This window comes from Capricornis sumatraensis, chromosome 8 (genome assembly GCF_032405125.1).
Source record: "Capricornis sumatraensis isolate serow.1 chromosome 8, serow.2, whole genome shotgun sequence".
In the NCBI taxonomy this organism is placed as follows: domain Eukaryota; kingdom Metazoa; phylum Chordata; class Mammalia; order Artiodactyla; family Bovidae; genus Capricornis; species Capricornis sumatraensis.
The window spans coordinates 24,541,446-24,563,709 of NC_091076.1; the positions used below are offsets into that span (position 1 = coordinate 24,541,446).

General features: G+C 40.6%; 1 protein-coding gene across 1 annotated transcript; it reads right to left on the bottom strand.

Annotated features, from left to right (window-relative positions):
* Positions 1–1,548: 1,548 nt before the first annotated feature.
* SPTY2D1 (SPT2 chromatin protein domain containing 1) lies at positions 1,549–20,592 on the bottom strand. Its single transcript, XM_068977716.1, has 6 exons — positions 20,513–20,592; positions 11,052–11,166; positions 8,446–9,975; positions 6,703–6,880; positions 5,501–5,578; positions 1,549–4,555 (listed from the first exon to the last, which is right to left on the bottom strand). The coding sequence occupies exons 1-6, from the start codon at positions 20,570–20,572 to the stop codon at positions 4,462–4,464; spliced, it is 2,055 nt and encodes a 684-aa protein (XP_068833817.1). The 5' UTR covers positions 20,573–20,592; the 3' UTR covers positions 1,549–4,461.
* Between the last annotated feature and the right edge of the window lie 1,672 nt (positions 20,593–22,264).

Here is a 22,264-nt window from a genome sequence, read left to right on the forward strand (position 1 = left end):
ATTCAGTACCCTTGAGGAAATTCTGTAGAGCTCTTTAGACCTGTTTCCCACATAATACCTTTCTCCTGGGTCCAAGGACCAGGGTCCAGGCAGGGGTGTAAAAAAGAGACTGCAGCAACTTTAAGCCTGTCCTCTGGGTGGGGCTATTTCTCTGTGGCCTTTTCACAGCTGTCATTAAGAGCCCAAAGTTTACACCATATGGGGAAAGGGGATTTTAACATTGGGTGCTAGATACTATTCGGTATTTTAATCCTTGTAGTAACCTTCTTAGCAGCTTTTTACAGTGGCAAAAATGAAGTTGGGAGGCTTAAGTACATTACCAACCCATACAGTTCTGTGTAGCAGAGATTAAGATCCAGGCCCATGTAAAGAGCATGCCAAGGAAAAGAGCTGAGCAAGAGACTGGGTTTTCCAAGATCTTGACCACCTTGGTTCAAATGTCTTCCTCACCTGAATAGCCCAGCAGTTGCCTTTTCTTTTAGCAGTGATCGCTGCTGAGCCCCGCAGCATGGGTAGAAACAAAAGCTAACTGCCCAGCCCTCAACAGGATGCAGTTTTGAGTTCATGAGACCCAGAAAAGGTTCCCACTCTTGTGTATAAGACTCATGCTATTAATCTGGGTGTCTGAGCCCTAGGATATTCCTAATAAGCCCTCTAAAAGTGGTTTGAGCTTTCTGACCCTAAAAGAGAAGTACATCTTTTGGTTATATAGACATCATTTTGTTAATGACTATAGTATATGTTTGCTGAAGTATTTTTAAGTGCCTCTATGCACTGCATGGCTTACCCTTTTTAATAGAACAAGTGAATTCAAAATTTATATGCAGGACTGGATACTCATATCTTTTATACTTGTATGACCTAGAGTCAACACATTACACTGAGTACATACACTCTCTGGCTGCACCCACTTGCCTCATATATTCCTAAGGACTCATCTTCCCATTTAGCTCAGGCTCTTTTTATCATAGGGGATCGGAACTGCTCAATTTCTTGAAAAGAGGTGCTAAATACCCAGTTCTTCTCTTGTTCCCTGAGTGTATCTCCAAACTGTTCTCCTAACTTGTATGTCTGATACCAGAATAGTTCTCTAAGCTGGTGGGGCGAGAGGGAAGAGGTGTCAGTGGCAGGGGACTGAGCGGACAAGAATGGGTAAGGGAGAAGGAACAGAGGTGTGTGTGTGTGTGTGTGTGTGTGTGTGTGTGTGTGTGTGTGTGTGTGTGTGTGTGTGTGTGTGTGTGTGTGTGTGTGTGTGTGTGTGTGTGTGTGTGTGTGTGTGTGTGTGTGTGTGTGTGTGTGTGTGTGTGTGTGTGTGTGTGTGTGTGTAAGGAGGTAAATCCATCTCTAAGTCTGATGAGTCTGCTGGGGTTTCTAGCTGGAATAATATTCAGGGTGATGAAATAAGGAATATGAGTTTTGTTAAATAAATGCAAACCAGTGAAAATATCAATAAAATATTTTTAATGCCTACAATTTCTTTTATACATAATTGCAAAACTTTTATCTGTATATGCAAAAGTAGATTCTCTTGCAGGTCAACAGCACCAGAAAACAAGCTATGCTATGTAAATGTTTCTTTAAACTTGATTTGTCCATTATGTAAAAGACATGGATTTAATAACTTCAAAGAAATCTATATCCCACTCTTAATCATACACTAACACCTGAATATTTCATCACATCCACTCACAAAATAAATAGTAGTCTAATATATTCAGCACATTGAAAATAAAACAACCAGTCTCTATATATTTATTCTCTTTCCAAACATGTTTTGGTCTCCTGTTATATCTCAGAAGTGTATTAATAGCTGCTTTTAAATTATAAAATACAAAACAGTAATTTATTTCTTGGAGATCTTAGGGATTACATTAAAAAATGAAATTTCGAGTTCCCATAGACTTTCTTGATAACAGTCTTTGAACCTTCTCACGGCACACATGTAAGGCTGCCTGTGACATGTGGTACCCTGGCCTCCAAATGGACATAACTGCATTTGCAGTTTAGAGAAAATACAAAGACAAGTTCTGAAAGTAGCTTTTAAAGAAAAAGTGCCCCCTGCTTTAACATAGCAACATCTAAAGCAAGTGGGACTGTGCAATCAGAGCTCTATTGAGTTTTATGAAAACTACTTTCCCTTCACATCGTGTTTGAGAATGCTGCATCCATGATCATGTAACATTATTACAATAGTGAAATAACATTACTACATTCATGACTTAACATTACCCAATAAAAGGCACATCTTCAAATATTAATAAAATCTGAAAATCAAAAGAGGATACATTAAAAATCAAGCACTTAATTTGTAAACCTTGATAAAATAACAGCCTATTCCAGTTTCTTTAAAGATTTGTGAGCTGTTTAAGAGTGGTCAGGAGTTACAGAACAAAGTGGAAGACAGGATTTGGAACAAGGCCAAGATTAAAAGATTCAGAACCTTTTTTTTTTCATGAGCTACATACAGAAGTGCTCTTTTATAATGGTGATGTTGAAGAAAACTGAAATCAACGTCTGTCTCATAGCAGAATGCAACCCGAGTGATCACACATAAGGATCTTTTCTACCAAGTTCTGTAAACTTTAGCTGGCATAATGGTGCCTTTCTGTACAAGTAACTGCACAATATCATTGAGTAAAGTGCTAGTAAGCTTTAAGCCACCAGAAATCTTTCAGCTATGACAAGCACTTGATTGTGATTACATATTTCAGAGTCTGAATATTAAAATGTATATATATTTAAGCAAACTTGTGAAGCGGAAAAAAAAATCACATAAGGGACAGCAAAGGAAATAATGTTCCAAACCTGTTTATTACATGGAATATTACACTACTCTTGAATCATTAAAAGTATTTGAGATAGGTGAGAGGCGTCTACAGGCTTTTCTGCCACCAGTGTTTTAACAGTTATATGTGATCATTAATAGTGGTTATCGATAACACCCCATTGTAGAGAAAAAGTAAGCTCTATAGATAAAAAAGAATACACAAAAACAACTTTCAGATCTTTTGAAGAGTCAATCTTCTTGTAGGATAACCTCTCCTACTTCCTGATCCCCACTGACAGATGGCTTAGGACAGCCACAAGGTTTATTATAGAATTTTCTACAAGCTTATGTCCCATTGTCCCCAGTCCTCTACCCAAGAGTCAGGGACACATGCTCTCTGGCATCATCACACCTCATTTTCTATAGCTGACCTTCCTTGAGACTTGGCTTTGCTCCAGCCAGAACCTAGGTCAGCCTGATTGGAACTGCTTAGACTTGAGGCTTAAGAAATATAACAAGTCTACAGATACGACTTGAAGAAAGGTAAGAATGAAGATGTTCCACAGCCTAGTAAGCACAGTAACAGGGAACATCCTCTTCTACCTGGGATAAAATCTCTTCACAGTGCATAGTTTGAAATAAAAGTGCAACATGGGCAAAAAGAGAAAGTGGTGGCCTTGATACACATGAATTTAGTTTTTGGTTTTTTACCATTAATCACTAAAGAATTTAAGATAAAAATAGTCATTAACACAAAAAGGTAAAGGGCACCTTGAATTCCAAAATATCCTTACAATGGGGAGTGGAATGAGGCTGAGGGGAGCCTCACATGTCACTTCCTTACGTCTGAAACTATTACTCTTCCAAATCTAATGTTTGAATAAAATAAGTATTTTTTCAATATAAAAATGAAATTTTTAGATAAAAATCAAACAGCACAGTGACCTTGTCTATTTTACACCAACAAAACAGTAAATCTGAAAGTAAAATCTGGAAGAGAATATTCTTAAACAAAAATGGCGTAACTTGTATTTTAACTTGGAAAATTCTGTTAATTGCCTAATCACCTAAGTTAGTGAATAAGAATGCTCAGCATCCAATCCATGAATAATGCAGAATACAATTTATTCTACTTTTTACTTTCAAAGTCACAGAAATGACATCCATATAATTATAACACCTACTCTACATTTTCAAGTTCTCAATCCAAACAGAGATTAGGACTGGTCACTTTATTGCTGGCGGCATTCCGGGAAGGGCCAGGTTCCTCATCAAAAGACAAATCTGACTGGGAGCCAGGCAGTGCTGTACTCACGCATCAGCAGAATTATGGAAGTAAAGGAGCAATCCTTTATTTTCCTTTTTAGAGTAGCAAAGGAATAATACAGGATTGGCTGAATTGTGAGCGGCCCCACATGAGAGTGCATAGCTCATGAGGATCAAGGCTGGCTCCTGTGAATAGTTAGCTTCGTAAGAGCACTCACTGGGCATTATGTCATCTGCATTACGATTTCACCCTGCAAAGTATGTGAAAATACTTTATGCTCTAACGACAGCCTGCAGATAGATGACAGTATGCATTCCTTCTCCTTGAGTACCCAACTAGAATTCTAAAATGATAAGGGGCTTCTTCAGTTTGAAGGCAGGACTTCCTTGCAGCAGTCTTCAGAAGTTCACAAAAATAAAAGCAGCAGCTAACGCTTCTTCAGCTTTTTGGCCTTTCGACGTCTCATTTCTTCTTCTTCACGTCTCATTTCCTCTAAATCTTCTTGCATACCTAATCTTAAGCTGTCAGGAAAAAAAGCAGGTATTTGTCAATAAACATGAAATTATCACGTTCTTTAAAAAGCAAGACTGAAATTTCAACTGGGAGCTTACATGGAATGCGCTGATGCACTAAAAAGGCCTCAAGGCTTTACCAGTGAAAACAAGACTAAGCAGGGATATTATTTTTTACCAGGAGCCACTGCCTCAAGTTATAGTGGAAAAAAGACCTTACATACAACTCAACAGAAAACACCTGAATATTCCCATTACACTAATAAATATAAATCATCTCATCAGCTTTAAAAAATAAACAACAAGAAACATTTATGCAATAAGTAAGATTGTATTCTTGTCTCTTCCCAACACTCCAGTTTGCTATTTTATCTAGTTAGAGGACAGAGGGCAAGAGGCAGAGAGAGGTTTAATATCTGAGTTGAAAATGAGGTGAATTATTTCACCAAGTTAACACTATAAACGAAGTAATCACTTGTTACCCCTACACAAGAAATGATTATTTGTTTGATAGCCAAACAGGAATCCAACATCAGGAATATAATACCCCTCATCAGGTCCTTGAGGTCAGTGGCAGTACAGGTCAGCAAGACTGAGATGTATCTCATGTGGACAGGGAATTAAGGATGGGAAAAGGAAAATAACAACATGCAACAGCGGGATCTGGGGAGCTCTAGCATTTACTGTGTGCCTACATGGGTGAGGTGTTGCACTGTGCAACATGCACGCGTGATCTGGATCCTCACAAAACCGCAGTGAGGAAAAACAGTACATTCCCAGCTTACAAATGGGAAAACAAATTTTAAAGGCTAATTTGTCTGAAGCCCACAGCAAGTAAGCAGGATTGGAATTTAAACTGAGTGGCCCAAAGCCCCAGCTCCCGAGGATGCATCTGAAGCAGGGAACAGGAACTTTTTAGGAATTTCCACGCATGTATAGCTTGTGCTTACTTACCTCTTCGCTTCTTCTTTCTGCTGCTCCTTCCAACTACTCTCCATGTAACGTAAGGCATAATCGCTTTCATCTTTGTATCTGGTAAGAAAAAATCGAAGTTCTTAGGAAAAAATAACCCAAGTTTCTAAAAGAATTACATCTTGTTTTTAAAACCAACATCTTTATAACTAAATCAAACATACATTTAGGATTACTCTTCCTTGTTTGCAGGGAGTAGGGAGGTCAGAGGTTGGGTAAAGGGGAGTTTCTGAAGTAAAGATAAATTATATGAGCCCTTCTAATTTCTCGTATCTGTGACATCAGAGGAGAAAACAAGTGCTGACTAATTTACACATACAGTTGGCCCTCGAACAACATGGGGGTGAACTACATGGGTCCTCTGACACAAAGATTTCTTTTTCATGCTACAGTAGGGCACCGTAATTGGTTGCATCTATACACATGGAACCGTAGAGAGGGAGGAATGTGTATACAGAGGAATCATACATAGGGCTGACTCTAAATTACACGTGGATTTTCCCCAACCCTCACACTGTTGCGGGTCAACTGTATGTCACCTCATTTAATCCTCCCAAATGTCATCTGATAAATAACTGACTCAAGTTTATCCAGCTAGTAAGCTATGAACTTTAAACCCTGATTTTTCCTCTCCATCAGTGCTTCTCAATCTTTAAGGCTGCTGTGAACCACTGGGGAACCTTATAAAGCTAGTCTGGATTTAGATCTAAGCTGGGGCCTTGCAAGCCTGCATTTCTAACAAGTTCCCAAGTGATGTCAGTGCTGTTGGTTCCATGGTGCTGCTCAGGCACCACACTTCTGCAGAGCTTTTACACCAAAGAAAAGCAGGTGTCAGATCAGACTTTCAACATAGCTCTGTGGATGCTTTTCTGATTTCAAAGCCAATCCATTTCTACTATACCAAGCTGCTTCACTCTTATCAAATATACATCTTATAAGGACAACAGTTAAATAGGCCCTTATACAAGTAACTACATAATTTTGCAATAATTCTTAAATACCAAGTGCCAAAAAAGTAAATCTAAACAATCAATGAAGGATTCCTAATTAAGAATTGTATTCAATGCCTCTACTATTAATGTTTATTTTTCCCCCATAGAATGGATTATTCAAAATAAAAGTTTATATATACACACACATATATATTTATATATAAATATATATATATAATTCTTTATCCTTACTTCTTTCGGTCATAGCCAAAGATTTCTCGAATGTGCTTGGATATTTCTTCCTGAGGTTCTCCTTCATCTTCAATAAAGTCTTCCATTTCAGAGTCATATTCTTCTTCTTCATCATCTTCCTCCTCTTCATACTCTCGCTGCCTTTTGTAACCACTAGGAAAGGGAAGCCTTTGAGGACCTAAGGATAAAAAGGCCATTATTTATGAGTAGTAAAATTTAATAGTCCCAACAAAGTCCTACGCAAGCTGAGATACTAAGAACTTATTAAGATGGCAGCCTCAAAAACCAGAGCCAGCAGGCTGGCCCCCAGCCAGCTGAATTCACTACTCCAGTCCTCTCTGTTGCTTCATGGTACTCAACAAGGAATACAATTTCTGTCTGTCCCAAGGCTTACCAGAACTGTTACATTTTTCTAGCTTAGTAGTTTCTGTTCTTTTGGATTTAAAAGACTAGAAAAATTTCTTAAAAAGAAAAAAAAGTTACAAATCACTGAAGGAACACAAATTTTAATCTTGCCAAAAAAAGACACCAAAGGTAACAGTCTATTTATGATCATAATTCCATTACAGTTTTTAAAAGTCCAGTGAAGTATGAAAGATTCTCAGAAATGGATCATAGTTCGAACCGAGCAAGTCTGACTAAAAGGAAAAACTTGCCACACCAACCTTATTTTTGTCATTTTGCAAAAGCCAGGCACTGATCAACAGACTAGTATCTGGGAACAGCTGCTTCCTAGCCCTTGACTACAGGCACTCTCTTTGCTGTTCTGCAGCTGTTTTTAATATGCATGGCTCGTCTCCTTAGCTCAGAACTCCTTAACTTCAGCGCTTTGACATTTTGGGTCAGCTGTTTGTTGGTTATGAGGAAGCTGTCCTGTACAATGAAGGGTGACAGCATCCATGGCCTCCATCAACTAGATGGCAGTAGCATCCCATCCCCACTTGTGTCAATCAAAAATGTCTCCAGATGTCGTCAAATGTTCACCGGGGATCAAAACTGTCCTTGGTTGAGAACCAATGTTTTGACAAAAGTAGGAAGTTTAACACATGGAATACCATCTTTTGTTTCTTTTTATATTCTCCATGGTGTCTAACAACTGCTTCAACAAATCCTTACTACCGTGTAGAAACGACGATCTAGCAGTTAATAGGTGCCAACAATGATCCCATACCTTGGGACAGTAGATCCCTAAAGGACTGGTAGCTAGGGCCACAATGAGGAACAGAAACACAAGGACAGTCTGAAATCATTCCTGGCGATCATGGGTGCTCAACAGTATTTGATGGAATCAGTGATGCACCAAATGCCTTCAAGCTTATAAATGCACTCTAGTCCCTGAAGAGAGGCACTTACAGTCTTCATGAAGAGGTAAAGATGAATTCATTCATTGAACCACAAAAGGCATATACAATATATACTTACCCTATCAAACCACAAAAGGCATATACAATATACACTTATCCTATCATATACATTCCATAGCTAAGCTTATTGCACTTGGAGACATTACAGAGGTGAACAAACAGGGCCCCAGATAAGTCTCTTTCTAAAGACTTTTCCAAGCCATAGTTATTAAAGGAACTCTCTGGCACAGGGCAGACAAAACATCAGGATTCTATCAACACAAGAATACATTGAAAAGCACATAGAAGACCTCACAGCATCTTTGGTTCTATAAAACAAAGCGTTCTTTCCAATTTCCTACTGACAAATAAATACTTTTAGGATAAGGGGAAATCTTACCATGGGCAGATCTGTAGCCAGATAAGGATGGCTTCATTCCATTCATCTGTCCATTGCTGGGCCGGCTGATTATATTCTTGGAAGAAATTGTTTCTGAGACAACAGTGCATTTGGGCTTCAGATGGGGACCTGAGGTATTAACTGTTCGCCCAGGTCCCAAGCTGCTCACTGGTCTACCGGGGCCTGAGCTGCTGACAGGTCTTCCAGCTGGAGCTGGGCCATTGACTGACCGGCCAGGGCCACTGATTGACCGCCCAGGGGGGCCTGAGCCACTCACTGGTCGTCGGAGGTCATGTGGACTGCTTACAGGCCGCCCAGGGCCCCCAGAGCTGCCCATGGGTCGCCCAGAACCACTGGAGCCACTGACAGGTCGCCCAGGGCCGCCTGAGCCGCTTGCAGGTCGACCAAGGCCACTTGTACCACTGACTGTCCGTCCTGGGGGACTGAAGTCACTGGCTGGCTTCCTGTTCCCACTGACTGATCGCTCGGGTCCTGAGTTGGAGCTGCCATTCTGGCGCTTGGGCACAGGGCCAGAACTAACCGTGGGCCGGGCAGTCCCTGTGCTAGGCCGCCCAGGGGCTGAGCTGGAGCTGCTGCCTGGCGGCCTGACACCTGGACTCTTGGCCTTATTGTGTGGGGTGGCCATGGGTCCAGGCCTGGAATGGCTAGGATGGGAAGGAGATTTTTTGGCTTTGTGCTCGGTAGCAGATTTCTGAGGCCCTTTAGCAGAAGTCTTTGGGACACTTGGTGAATAGGTGCTGGGGTGGGGCTTTCCAGCCCCATTAAAAACAGGTCTATCACGGCCCTCATGAAGCGAGGGTTGGGAGCAACTGCCAGGGGCTACTTTGGTCCTCTCCCCTGGCACAGATTTGGACGAAGACAAATGCAAGCGTTTCTCATCAGCTGGGCTGCGTCTGGGTTTCTTCTCAGGATGAGGAAGGAGAGTACCCTTGCAAGGAGGATGTGTGTCTCCAGAGCCTCTGCTAAGCTTTGTGCCCACACCTTCTTTCTGAGAGGGTGCTCTTCTGGTTGGCGGCAGTCTTGCATCTGTCTCAGGTGTCCTTTTCCTCCGCTTTCGTTCAAGGAATTCTCGCTCCCTAAGTTCTTCTGCAGTCATAGGCCGCTCTTCCGTCTTCTTCACGACCTTTATCTCCACCGGCTCGTACTGCTTCTTCTCAGCCAGCCTGAGTAGATCACTGAAGTTCATGACTGGTGGGGCACTTTTAAGGGGGACCTTTGGTTTGCTTTCAACTTTGGGAGGTTCTTGTTCTTCCTCGTACTCCTGCTCTGACTCTGCTTGATTGTATTCTAAGAATTCATCCTCTTCTTCCATCTCGTACTCTTGGTCTGCTCCCTGGCTAGTGTGACTTTGCATTGCTTGCCTCTTCTTTGACTTTTCCTCAACAGGAATCCCATTGTAACCGTGGAAATTATCCTTTGTCCTTTTGGCCATAGCTCTTGCTTTCTTGTCATGTTTTAGCTCAATTCGCTTTTTCACTAGTTCTTCTTTTCTCCTCTTCTCTTCTAAGGCTGAAAAAGACAAAACAACACATTATTCCAAGGTCTTGATAAAACTGTACGTTTATCTGAAATCAGTAGGTGGCCGAAACCAAGCAACATTCAAGCTACAGTTTGAAGAAATTTGAAAACTTCTAAGAATCAAATGAGGAAGTCATTCAAACAAGTATCAATGAGTCATCTTTACACAATGAGTGGATCACATATGGGTTTTTCTATATGACTAAGCAAGAGACAGTCTTGGCTTTTAGCTTTAAATACAGAAAACAGTTCATACTAAATAAATATACCAAGTTAAGAGAATACTAGTACCCACGTAATAGTTATTAATTATGAATCAATGGATACTCAGACTTACTGAATCAGTTTCCTTGTCATTTGCATGAAGTAAAACTACTGCTTGAGTTTACTGGTTTTCAAAAACTATCCCTATTTTAACCTTTTAGATAGTACTCTCTATATTAAAAAAAATTAAAATACAAAGTAGGTAGAAACAAATTCAAAACTAAGGTTAAGAGGGAGTTTCCTGTGGTCTGGTGGTTAGGGCTCAGCACTTTCACTGCTGTGGTCCCAGGTTTAATTCCTGGTTGGGAAACTAAGATCCCACAGGCTGTACAGTACAGGCGAAAAAAAAAAAAAGGAAAAAACCCACAAAAATAAACAAACAAAAAACAATAGTGGAAAGGAATATTTTTTAAATGTCTACGTGTGTATAATATAACTGAGTCACTTTGCTGTACAGCAGAGATTGATACAACATTGTAAATCAATGACACATCAATTAAAAGTACAAAGAAAAAAATAACCAAGGTAAAAGAATGGAATTCTTACTGGAGTTGCTAATATGATCAATTAGAAGATATGGTCACTATTCTCAAAAGGCTTTTAATTTAAGAGGAAATAAAAGATAATATCTATACAAATGACCAACATAAGAACATATGTAATACTACAAGTACAGATGACTCAGATACATACAAAACAAATCCATTAGCCGCTTACGATATTACAAGCATCCCATGGTTAGTTACAAGCCAGTTGTGAAGACAGAAGACTTTAGAACTGAGAATAAGGCTATAGATTCATACCTTTTCGTCTGAGCTCCTCTTCTTTCCTTCTGAGAAAAGCCTGGACAGCTGCTGACTGGACACCCTTAACTTTGGGGTCTTTTTTGGGAGGTCCCACTGCCAAACTGTATCTTTTCTGAAAATAAAAACAGAGTAAAAGTTACACACAATTAACTCTGAAACAATAGAGAGGTCTAAATGTTGACTAAAAAACCTATTCTGAGTAATTAAAAGACCACATAACCCTCATGAAAGCTCAGCTATAAAATTTCAGGCTAAAAATGATTATATATGCCTGTTTCCAGGTGTAGAGTCTCTTTAAACATCTTCAACAATACATAAATGAACAACTCACAGAAACATCATTTTCAAGCTATTTTCCCAAAAAGGTACCCGGACTGGGGGAATTGAAAAAAATCACCACTAAAACAGACTGTTCTAGAATTCTGATTTAAAAGAGTATCCTTTTTCAGAACTTTCCAAGTCTACGGTAGAAAAACCTATCACAACTGTTTTCCTCCTGAGTACCCAACTCATGGTTTTCAGCTGCTACACTGGTTATCTTGCCTACAATATTAAATATCGAGATCCTACTGTGATCTCGGGCAAAGGAGATGGCAAACCATAGCTAAAAGGCATTTCAAAGAAACGGAAGCCTCAAGAAGGGTCCAAGTCTCTGTAACCTTTAAGTGCAGCTCTATGTTCATTAAATATTAATTCTCCACACAAATCCTTTCAGACAAGTTTCCAGATCACCCAAAAGGTACTAACATCATCTTGGAACAGATGGTATTTCTCTGGTCTTTGATTTTTATGCAACTGCACTGGGAAATGACTAAAACTAGAATAACACTAATTTAAACCATAAAAGGAAAAATATTTTCATTTTATAACTATCATTAGAGAAGTATAATTAAACAGAGCTAATAACTCAGACCAGGATGATTAATCTCTAGGACCATTTCACATTAAACTTACAGGCTAGGAAATAAGAATTTTTTAATGCCCTTCTTTCATCTTAGGCAGATGACATTCTTATCCACTCAACCTTGCTGCTGTGCTGGTTTAAAAAGAAACCTTAACCTATAAGAACAAATTGAGCTACTAAGGAACCAAAAAAGCAACTCCCAAAATGTGTATCAAATTCCTGGAGGAAAGCCAAAGGACTCCTGCTTACTATACAGCTGCCAAACAGAAGGCATCTTGAAACAGGCTGGAAGTTCCAGCTAAGTTAGTCTACCCATGAAGCAGCTGGCCAAGAAAGCAGGCCCTAATCCAACCTGAAAATCCTGCGTGATGGCAATGCTTGAGACCTGACACGTCCCTCACACAGAGAAATCCCAGGAGAGCATCCAGATTCCTTTCCCAGTCGCCTTGGCAGCCACAGTGAAATTCTTTAACAAGTCCCTATCTTTGTAAATTTAGTTGCAGGCCCTTTCCATAGTGGATTGGGGCCCAAGGTTTAAAGGAGAAAAGGAGAGGGAAAGGAAGATAGGAGAAAGAGAATACTGCTTACCTAATTATATAAACATAAAATCTGTCGTGGTTACAAGAACCTCAAACATCAGCCTTATTCATAGGAAACGCACGTTTTCTTAACAGAAGGGCTACTGTGAAGATGATTCAAGTTGCATAAGATACAACAAACTCATAAGCAGAGGCACGCACTCACATCAGGTAGATATATGAGAAGAAGGGTGCATTTGTGCTGCCAAGCTCCAAATATTTCTCTCCCTGCCAACGATATAGCCCAGATTCACCTGCCAAATCGAAGCTTAATATAGGGGTCCCCCTACCCCAAAATACCAATCTTAATGTTAATTATTTAAAATAGGATTAGTTTGTTATCTAGGTATTGCAACAGCAAATGAGCACTTCCTAATTTGATTTCAGGGTCGATATCTTTCTTCCTAACCTGGCACTTAAATAGGTAGGTAGTGGGTTATGTATTTTTGACTAGAGACACCAGAAGAGAAAAATAGTGCCAATGGGATATAGTTTAATACTGTGTTTAGTAAGCTTCAGCCACTCCCATATCACTGTCATGATTTTGCCCTTTTAGTATGCCAACTGTATTATTATTTACTAATTTTAAGAAAATATGTAGATTGAACACCATGACTTATTATTGCACCTTTACCTCAAGCAATAATACTCATGAAATGACAGGCCTGAAAGGCTAGTTGTATTTTCCCAAATTCTATCAAAATATAATTTTAAAATATGCATCTATGAGAATAAAAAGCATTTATGAGTCACCTAAAATCATGGTGACAGCCAGAGCTACGTGTACCGCACTTTGGGAAACACCAACTGAGGAACATAAACCCCGGAAAGGTGGAACGCAAGAAAGCAGCAAGGGAGGGGGTTCAGGAACTTGGATTCACTCAGAAGAGAATCCCAAAGACTCACTTAGCTTTCTTCCAAGTATACACCTATTTTCATCAATTCACATGCCAATTTCAAATTCAGCTTTGTTTAAAAAAAGACCTCCAATCCTTAAGGACACTTACTAAGCTGGGCTCACACTGAACTCAACAATTTTGCTGTCCTTGTCCTGTCCCTACGATGGAGAAGGAATTCAATAAATCTATAAAATGTCTTGTTTTGTGGGTCTGCTGGGAAACAATTTAAGTAGGACAAGGTCCTACTTGATAAGGCTTGATCTTATTTACTGACTTGAGCTGAGTCATAATTAATAGTTTCTTACATCCTCTGTAGCTCGATGCACTCAAAGGCAGATACCAGGAGAATATTAAAATATTCTCTTAGGCAAAATTTAGATCAAAATGTAGACATTTGGGGCAGGAAAAAAAGGGGGGGCTAGGCCTCCAGAGACAGTGATCTTTTTTTAAAACATTTTTAATGAGATACAATTCACAAACCATAAAATCCACTCATTTAGTGTGTACTAGTATATTCCCAGAGTTGTACAACCATCACCACTATCTATTTCCAGAGCATTTTCACCTTCCCCAAAAGAAATCCCTTACTCTTCAGCAGTCATTCCCCATTCCCCTCACTATGGCCCTGGCAGCCATTAATCTTCTTTCTGCTTCTGTGGATTTGCCAGTTCTGGACACTTCATATAAATGAAATCATGCATCCAGTGTACACACACAGTGATTGATAATGAATCATAAAATAAAGTCTAGAAGCCATAGATACTATATCAGTTCAGTTCAGTTGCTCAGTCGGGTCTGACTCTTCGCGACCCCATGAATCGCAGCATGCCAGGCCTCCCTGTTCATATAGGTAAGTGATTATTCAAAGTATCTAAGATTTTCCAATTCAAAAAACTTTTTTTTCTCTATCTGCTCCAGAATTTCTATGAGAAGCTCTAACCCATCAGACTTTACTGGACATTGAGAAGTGTCGTCACAAAATATAAGTTACTACCCAAGGCTTTATTAGGCTGGAGTAGAGAGACGGACGGAGAAGGCAATGGCACCCCACTCCAGTACTCTTGCCTGGAAAATCCCATGGACAGAGGAGCCTGGTAGGCTGCAGTCCATGGGGTCGAGAAGAGTCAGACACGACTGACTGACTTCACTTTCACTTTTCACTTTCATGCATTGGAGAAGGAAATGGCAACGAACTCCAATGTTCTTGCCTGGAGAATCCCAGGGATGGGGGAGCCTGGTAGGCTGCCGTCTATGGGGTCGCACAGAGTCGGACACGACTGAAGCGACTTAGCAGCAGCAGCAGCAGCAGCGAGACAGATTCTGGTTTTATAGATGGCAAACCTTATTCACATCCCATTCCTGATGGACTACAGTATTAACTCCAGCCTGAGTCTCCAGCCTGTCCTACAAATTTCAGACTTGCCAGTCCCCACAATTATGTGAGCCAATTTCCTAAAACATATCCTACTGGTTCTGTCTTTCTGGACAACCCTAACTGCTGCAGTGGTCTTTTGTATTAATATCTTACCACTTTCATTTAATGTTTTAAAGGTTCGTGCTGTAACATATGTCAGTACTTCACACCTTTTCTGGATGAAAATTTCATTTTATGGCTTATACCACATTTATCTAATCATCAGTTAATGGATATGTAGATTGTTTCTGCTTTTTGGCCATTATGAATAAGGCTCTGTGAACATATGTATACAAAGTTTTCTGTGAACGAATGCTTTCCTTTCTCTTGGGTCTATCATATAGACCTTAACATTGAGCTGGCTAGACTTTTGAAACAGGGGTTGCAGTCAGACCCTGGTATTAGCAGATTTGCTGTAAGAGAACATTTTACTGGACAGTTTTCTTCCTCCTCATGGGGCGCCCAGCAGAGAACCATGTTTTTAAAAGAAAGCTTCAGGCTGGGATTACACTGTATGCCATTTAATACGGCAGGAGAACTATTTGGCACTTTCTCCAACATCAGATGGTCACATTTAGCTCTAGCGGCAACACATCAAGATGTACCCATCAATTCTGAATCTGATTCAAGGCACCAGGCTGTTTCATTGTTTGAGCTTCATGAAAAGCAGCTGGACAAGAGTTTCTTTTATCCTAAGTGTATCCATTTTATTACACTGCAGGCCAACTCAGTCATTCTGCTGGGCCCCAGTGAATGATCCACAACAGTGAAGCTTATGCCCTCTAAATGCAGTATCAGAGATTTTGCCAAGATTTGTAATTCTGAAGCCAAGAGAACTAGAAAACATTAAGTCACTTTAAACATATGTGTTCCTTGCACTGAAACCATACTGTCACAGTCTGATTAAGAAAAGCAAGAGTTTTCAGTGTGGAAATACATGTTCACCAAATATGTTATTAATATATAGGAATCAACAGCAATTCCTTCTTGAAAGTTCTTCTTTACTCGAGATAATATATTGTTGTAAATGTAGAAAATAAATATTGTGATGATTTTATATAGAGATTTATCATTGGTTAGAAATCAGAGTTAGAAATATTCAAAGGATATATCCTTAACTTTAATGACTATACAACTTCTACAATCCTCTCAATACATCGTAGTCAAGGAATGAATGCAAGCCTGGAAAACCACTGATACGCATTAGGCTTGCTTACCTGGGTGGCTAAGAGAGTGAAAATAAAAGCACCAAAAAGCATGCTATTCAAGACTGCTAAGAGGTCAAATATAAATTTTAGTATTACTGTTTATAAAACTATACTTGATTATAAAGTATAGTATCAAATAGATACCTCAGAGTCTCTAGTTCAACTTCATGTTAGAAATGGCCCCCAAAGGACAACTGTATATTTACTGGCTATCACTCATACCATTTGTAGCAAAGACTGAATTAGAATCTAGATCTCCTGACTCTGGGGCAAAAGTTTTCCTATTACAATGTGCCTCACTTCTAACTTAATCCCAACACTTTCATCTCTAGCTCTAACTTCATTCTGCATGCCCCTCCTTAACTTCCACCTGCTTCCTAGACAACGCCATTACTCCAAACAAGTCCATCACAGAACCTTCCCCCAATCTCAGACCCCATTTCTGTTAACCATGCTGGCACTCTCCCAAACAGCCTGTAAATCTCTATTCACCAGTTTTCAAACGCTGTTAGTTTAGCCTTTACATTTCTCTCCCATCGGATTTTACTGTACAGAGAGAAGTGTCATCAAAAAAACAACGCGGTTACTGCCTAAGGCTCTATTAGGTTGGAGTTGGGGGTAGGGAACTAGATGGATTCAGGCTTCATAGATGACAACCTTCCTCATCACCCCATTTCCAATAGACTCTCCTCATTCAAAACAGGGTCATGATTAAGAAAACTCTGGAGCCACTTTGCCTGGACTAGATTCTCTGCTCTGCCATTACTAGCCCTGCCACTTATTAGCTGTGTGACTTTGGAAACGTTTCTTCGTCTCCCTGAACTTCAGTTTCCTGATCTGTAAAACAACCTTCCTTATATGGTTACTATGATAATTAAACTAATTAATATATAGAAAGTGCTTAGAACAGTGCCTGGCACAAAGTAAGCACTATAAATGCTAATTGCTGTTGTTATTATCCTTACTATTCATAAAGAGATTGCCTAGGTAGGGATGGGAAAGAGAACAGAATCTCCGTGGGGCAATATTACAGATGGACAAAAAGCACATGAAAAGATGCTCAACAGCACTAATTATTAGAGAAATGCAAATCAAAACTACAATCAGGTATCACCTCATAGCAGGCAGAATGGCATAATCAAAAAATCTATAAACAATAAATAATGGAGAGGGTATGGAGAAAGGGGAACCCTGTTACACTGCTGATAAGAAAGTAAATTGGTATAAGCATTATGGAGAACAGTACGGAGGTTCCTTAAAAAACTAAATATAGAACTACCTACCATATGATCCAGCAATCCCACACTTGGGCATACATCCAGAGAAAACCATTATTCAAAAGATAACATGCAGAAAAAAAGATACATGCACCCAGTGTTCACTGCAGGACTATTTACAACAGCCAAGATATATGGAAGCAACCTAAGTATCCACTGACAGAGAAGTGGATCAAGGAGGATTGGATACAATGGAATATTACTTAGCCATAGAAAGAATGAAATAATGCCATTTGCAGTAACATGGATGGACCTAGAGATTATCATACTGAGTGAAGTCAAGACAGAGAAAGACAAATATATGATAAATGTGGAAAATCCACCTGCAATGCAGGAGACCCAGGTTCAATCTATAGGTCAGGAATATCCCCTGGAGAAGGGAATAGCAACCCACTCCAGTATTTTTGTCTGGAGAACCTCATGAAAAGAGGAGCCTGGAAGGCTACAGTCCATGGGGTCACAAAAAGTCGAGCATGAGAGTGACTAAGCATGCATATATAGCAGAGGGAACTCTACTCAGTACTCTGTAATGACCTATATGGGAAAATAATCTAAAAAAGAGTGTATATATGTATATGGAAAACTGACTCATTTTACTGTTCACCTCAAGGGTCCATAGACCCCCAAATCCTTATATGTCTAATACCATATGAAGGCTTCCTCTTTACTTTTTGATTTGAGGGTCACACCACAGTTACAGTATCTTGCCCGGGACAGTTTTCAGTCTGACTGTGAGAAAAACCATGTATCTTGCTTTGTGCACCACAAGGCATCAATTATAGTTACCTGAAACTTGCTTTTGCTAGAGGAACTTAGTGAGAAAAATATTAAGGGCAAAGTTACCAAAAATATCTTTTCCCCTTTATATATAAACAAAGCTAATAACAGTGACTGGTTACATCACCTTGATCAGCTGTGGGGTTTTTTTGTATTCAGTTTTCCACTGGGAAAAGGCATGATGCAATCCTCCTTTGGTTTTAACCAAAATCTTTTACAGATAACTATTTCTCTTAAAAAGAAACAATATGAATGAAAGCTGTCCCAAATGGGAACTGTTCACTGCTTTTCAAGTCAGATATAGTGGACATTTCTTTAAATAAAGAGTTCAAAGTGGCTGTACAGGTGTTTCAGATTTTAGCCTCCTTTGGATTTTAGTCTAATAAACGCCAGTTTATTTCCTTTCTGTAACAAAGTTGTGACAAAGGAACTTGATGACTGAAATTGAAAGTCAACTATGATACGATCCAAATGGAAGGTGGGGACAAAGATGGCTAAAAGAGAAATACAAACCAAGCCCTAGAGAAGGATGGATAACTCAGTATTTGTGAAGCAAGGTGTGTCTGTGTGGTGTGTGGTGTGTGTGTCTGTGTGTGTATACTGTAATGCTGTTTGACTTGGATGTTGATTTATAAGGATACTTGCTTTGTAGTACTCTCCCACTGTGCAAAATGTTAGATTTCAGAACTCATAGTGTGAGCTAAAAGGTTTCACTTGGAGCTGATAAAGAAAATAAAATAATCAGATGACTTAAGATCATGGATGAAATTTAATACAATCTTGCTCTATTCCTCAATAATTTCTTTTGTGTTTTACTTTCATCTGAAGTAAAAAGATAAGGATTATAGTGCTGATAACTAAATGAAACCTCCAGGCTTACTAGCTTTTGGGGTGAGTGGGAGGGAAAAACATACTTTCATGAAGTATATGCCTATAATCATCTATTAAATTTTAAATGACCTCACCAATTTACCCATTTTCCTTTTGCTTCCAATCTTTGTTATTCCAATCATAGATCAATAATGTATATATTCCAAAATACAGACATAATTTGAAATTTCCCACTCTATAAATATGTACTTCTCTGTCAGCAATTTGGTTTTTAGAATAAGAAACAACTAACTTGGTACTGGTTCTTTCACAGGATAGTCCTGGGACTCAGGGTATTATTTTTCTTTGACCTCCACTGAAATTGAGGAGGATGTAGAAAGAAATATGGACCCAATTATGCAAAGATAAATGTTACTAGATCCAATATTGACTTGCCTAGGAAATTTACAGAGGCAGAAAATAATTCTGTCTTTCAAGGTTTCATAACTTCAAGATCATTCAGAGTATTTGAGATGGGATGTGAATACATATAATAAACTGATCAATGTCGGTTTTATTTACCAGTTATTTTTACATCAGTATCTTCAAATGAGTAAAAGAATGAGCACAGGAGAGGAAAAAAAATATTGCAAATATACAAAAATCTAAGAAATGCAGAACACATCATGAGAGCTCAATAAGATCTAGTTGAACTGACTTAAAAAGAGCGCCGTTTGAGCTCCACACCTCGTCGCTCAAACCGCAGGTATCACAATGCAATTCATCGGTTTACAGCTGGGGCTGTGGTACCATCTGAGGATCCTGAAATGATTAGTTTATGCAAAACAGCTACACCCTCGCAAACCAGGCCCTCACCACCACTACCCATTTAGATACTAAAGTCTTACATCGCTCAGCGAATTAGCAAACCTCATAGGGTAAATGGGACCTAGATTTCAAACAACAACAAATCTGGAAGACCACAGGTAAACGGAAGCTCAAACTATTTCTCTCATTCTGTTGGCCAAAATTTCGTGGAATCCACTCACTCCCTTTCTAGGGAGGTGATAATTCAATCACCTGGTTGGCTGAGTGGGTGGGGAACACAAGTCAAAAAACTTGTTCGGGAAATCACAAAACGTTTAACCCAAAGATCAGCGGAAAATCAGCTCAAAATCTATCAGGCCAAGCCCCTAATATTCCTGAACTCCCCAATCTCTGGGTTGAAGTTTATGCCGAAGCTAGAAACTACGAGCATTAGATTCCACTACGTGCCAGGCACGGCTCTACTCACCAACTTTCACGCAACTCTAAAATACCCTAAACGCAAAGTTCAAGTTGTAGGGGTAACTAAGCCGAAACAAACCAAATCTGCTCGTCAGCACGCTCCCGCTTGCTTATCTCAAGCCCCCAGTAACTTCACCCCGCCGTACCCAGAAGTACATGTCCAAAAGTTTAAAAAAAAAAAAAATACGGCGTCCAGATCTTTCTTCTCCTGCAGCGGATGTGCTGATTCCTGAAGTTCCAAGGACCACACACTCGGAACTTGAAGACCAGGATCTCCTACAGTCGCGCCCCGGCTAGTACTTACCGGCACGTTGTTGACACCCTGCGCTTTGGAAGCTATCAGGAGAATTTCCCTAAAGTCCATTCTGGTCGAAGAGGAGGACTGGGCCAGCCTCTCGGAGATGAGGGAAAGCGCGCCTTACCGAGGCGACCAGCAACAGCCTAATGATCTATCTGGCCAGCCTCTCTCCCACCCCGCCTCTGCACGACCACTTCCGGCGCTTTCCAATGCCGTCCGCCCGCCCACTTTCCTCCAGAGGCCAGTATCCTTTCAGGACCGCCGCTTCCCTCGCGAGTCTTTGGCGTAACTTCCGCTTTCAGGCTCGAGACACGTAGAAACGTGGGACGTGGCTGCTGGCGTCGGCTCGAAGGGGCGGGACTAAGTCCTACCCGGACCAAGGAGACTCGACCTGTAAACTGGGGGGCGTGGCCGACGGAAAGAGCCGCTTCCCTGGAGGCGCTGGCGCAAGGCCTGTTTTCGTGCTCCGTGTGCGCTCTCGTGCGCTAGAGCGAGGGGGATGAGGCGTTACTCTCTGAGTGTCACGGTTGGACGCTCAGGTCCGAGACGGCGGTACCTCAACAGCAGAACCGACAGGTCTCGAGCAGGGGGTTACAGTTAGGCGTTTGTAGGCACTCGCCAGGCTGCGCAGATGCGAACGACACCGACTGGTCCCCTGTCCTGGGAACGCTTGATTCTTCGCATCCTGGCATAGGGTGTGTGCTCACCTCCTACACAGATGCAGGCGTGTGATGTACAGAGGCGCCCGCTTACTGCTTTTGCTTCATTTTCGATTATAAGCCCCACGTAGGGCAGCCAACTGTGCTTTGTGTAATGGCTGAATGGAGAAATTTCTCACAGACCCAGCCTGGATATATTTGGTGCACTGATCAAAATGTACATATATGCCCCAATTTCACATTTGTTGGGAGTCCAGTCCTGGCTTCCTCTTAAGGGTTATTTGGGGTCTCTAACGTCATTTCTAATTAGTGTAAAGTACACTAATTAGGCAGATAGGCTGTGGCTAAGAATAGGTGGGAATCCACCGCAGCCAAGCAGTAGGGATCTTCCAGTGTGATGAAACTGGTCCAAGACTGCTTTTGGACTCAGAGGGAGAGGGAGAGGGTGGGATGATTTTGGAGAATGGCATTCTATCATGTATACTATCATGTAAGAATTGAATCGCCAGTCCATGTCTGACGCAGGATACAGCATGCTTGGGGTTGGTGCATGGGGATGACCCACTGAGATGTTATGGGGAGGGAGGTGGGAGGGTGGTTCATGTTTGGGAACACATGTAAGAATTAAAGATTTTAAAATTTAAAAAAAAAAAAAAAGAAATTGGTCCAAGACTGGTTATACTGATGGCTGGGCTACATTCTTACTAATCATCTTACTCTTAAGTCAGTTTTACAATGTGTAAATTATCTCAATAGGGTAAATTATCTCTGCTGCTGCTAAGTCACTTCAGTCGTGACCGACCCTGTGCGACCCCATAGACGGCAGCCCACCAGGCTCTGCCGTCCCTGGGATTCTCCAGGCAAGAACACTGGAGTGGGTTGCCATTGCCTTCTCCAATGCATGAAAGTGAAAAGTGAAAGTGAAGTCGCTCAGTCGTGTCCAACTCTTAGCGACCCCATGGACTGCAGCCCACCAGGCTCCTCTGTCCATGGGATTTTCCAGGCAAGAGTACTGGAGTGGGGTGCCATTGCCTTCCCCAAAATTATCTCTGGTGGTTGTATATTCGTTAAAAATCTGACTGCCAATGCAGGGGACAGG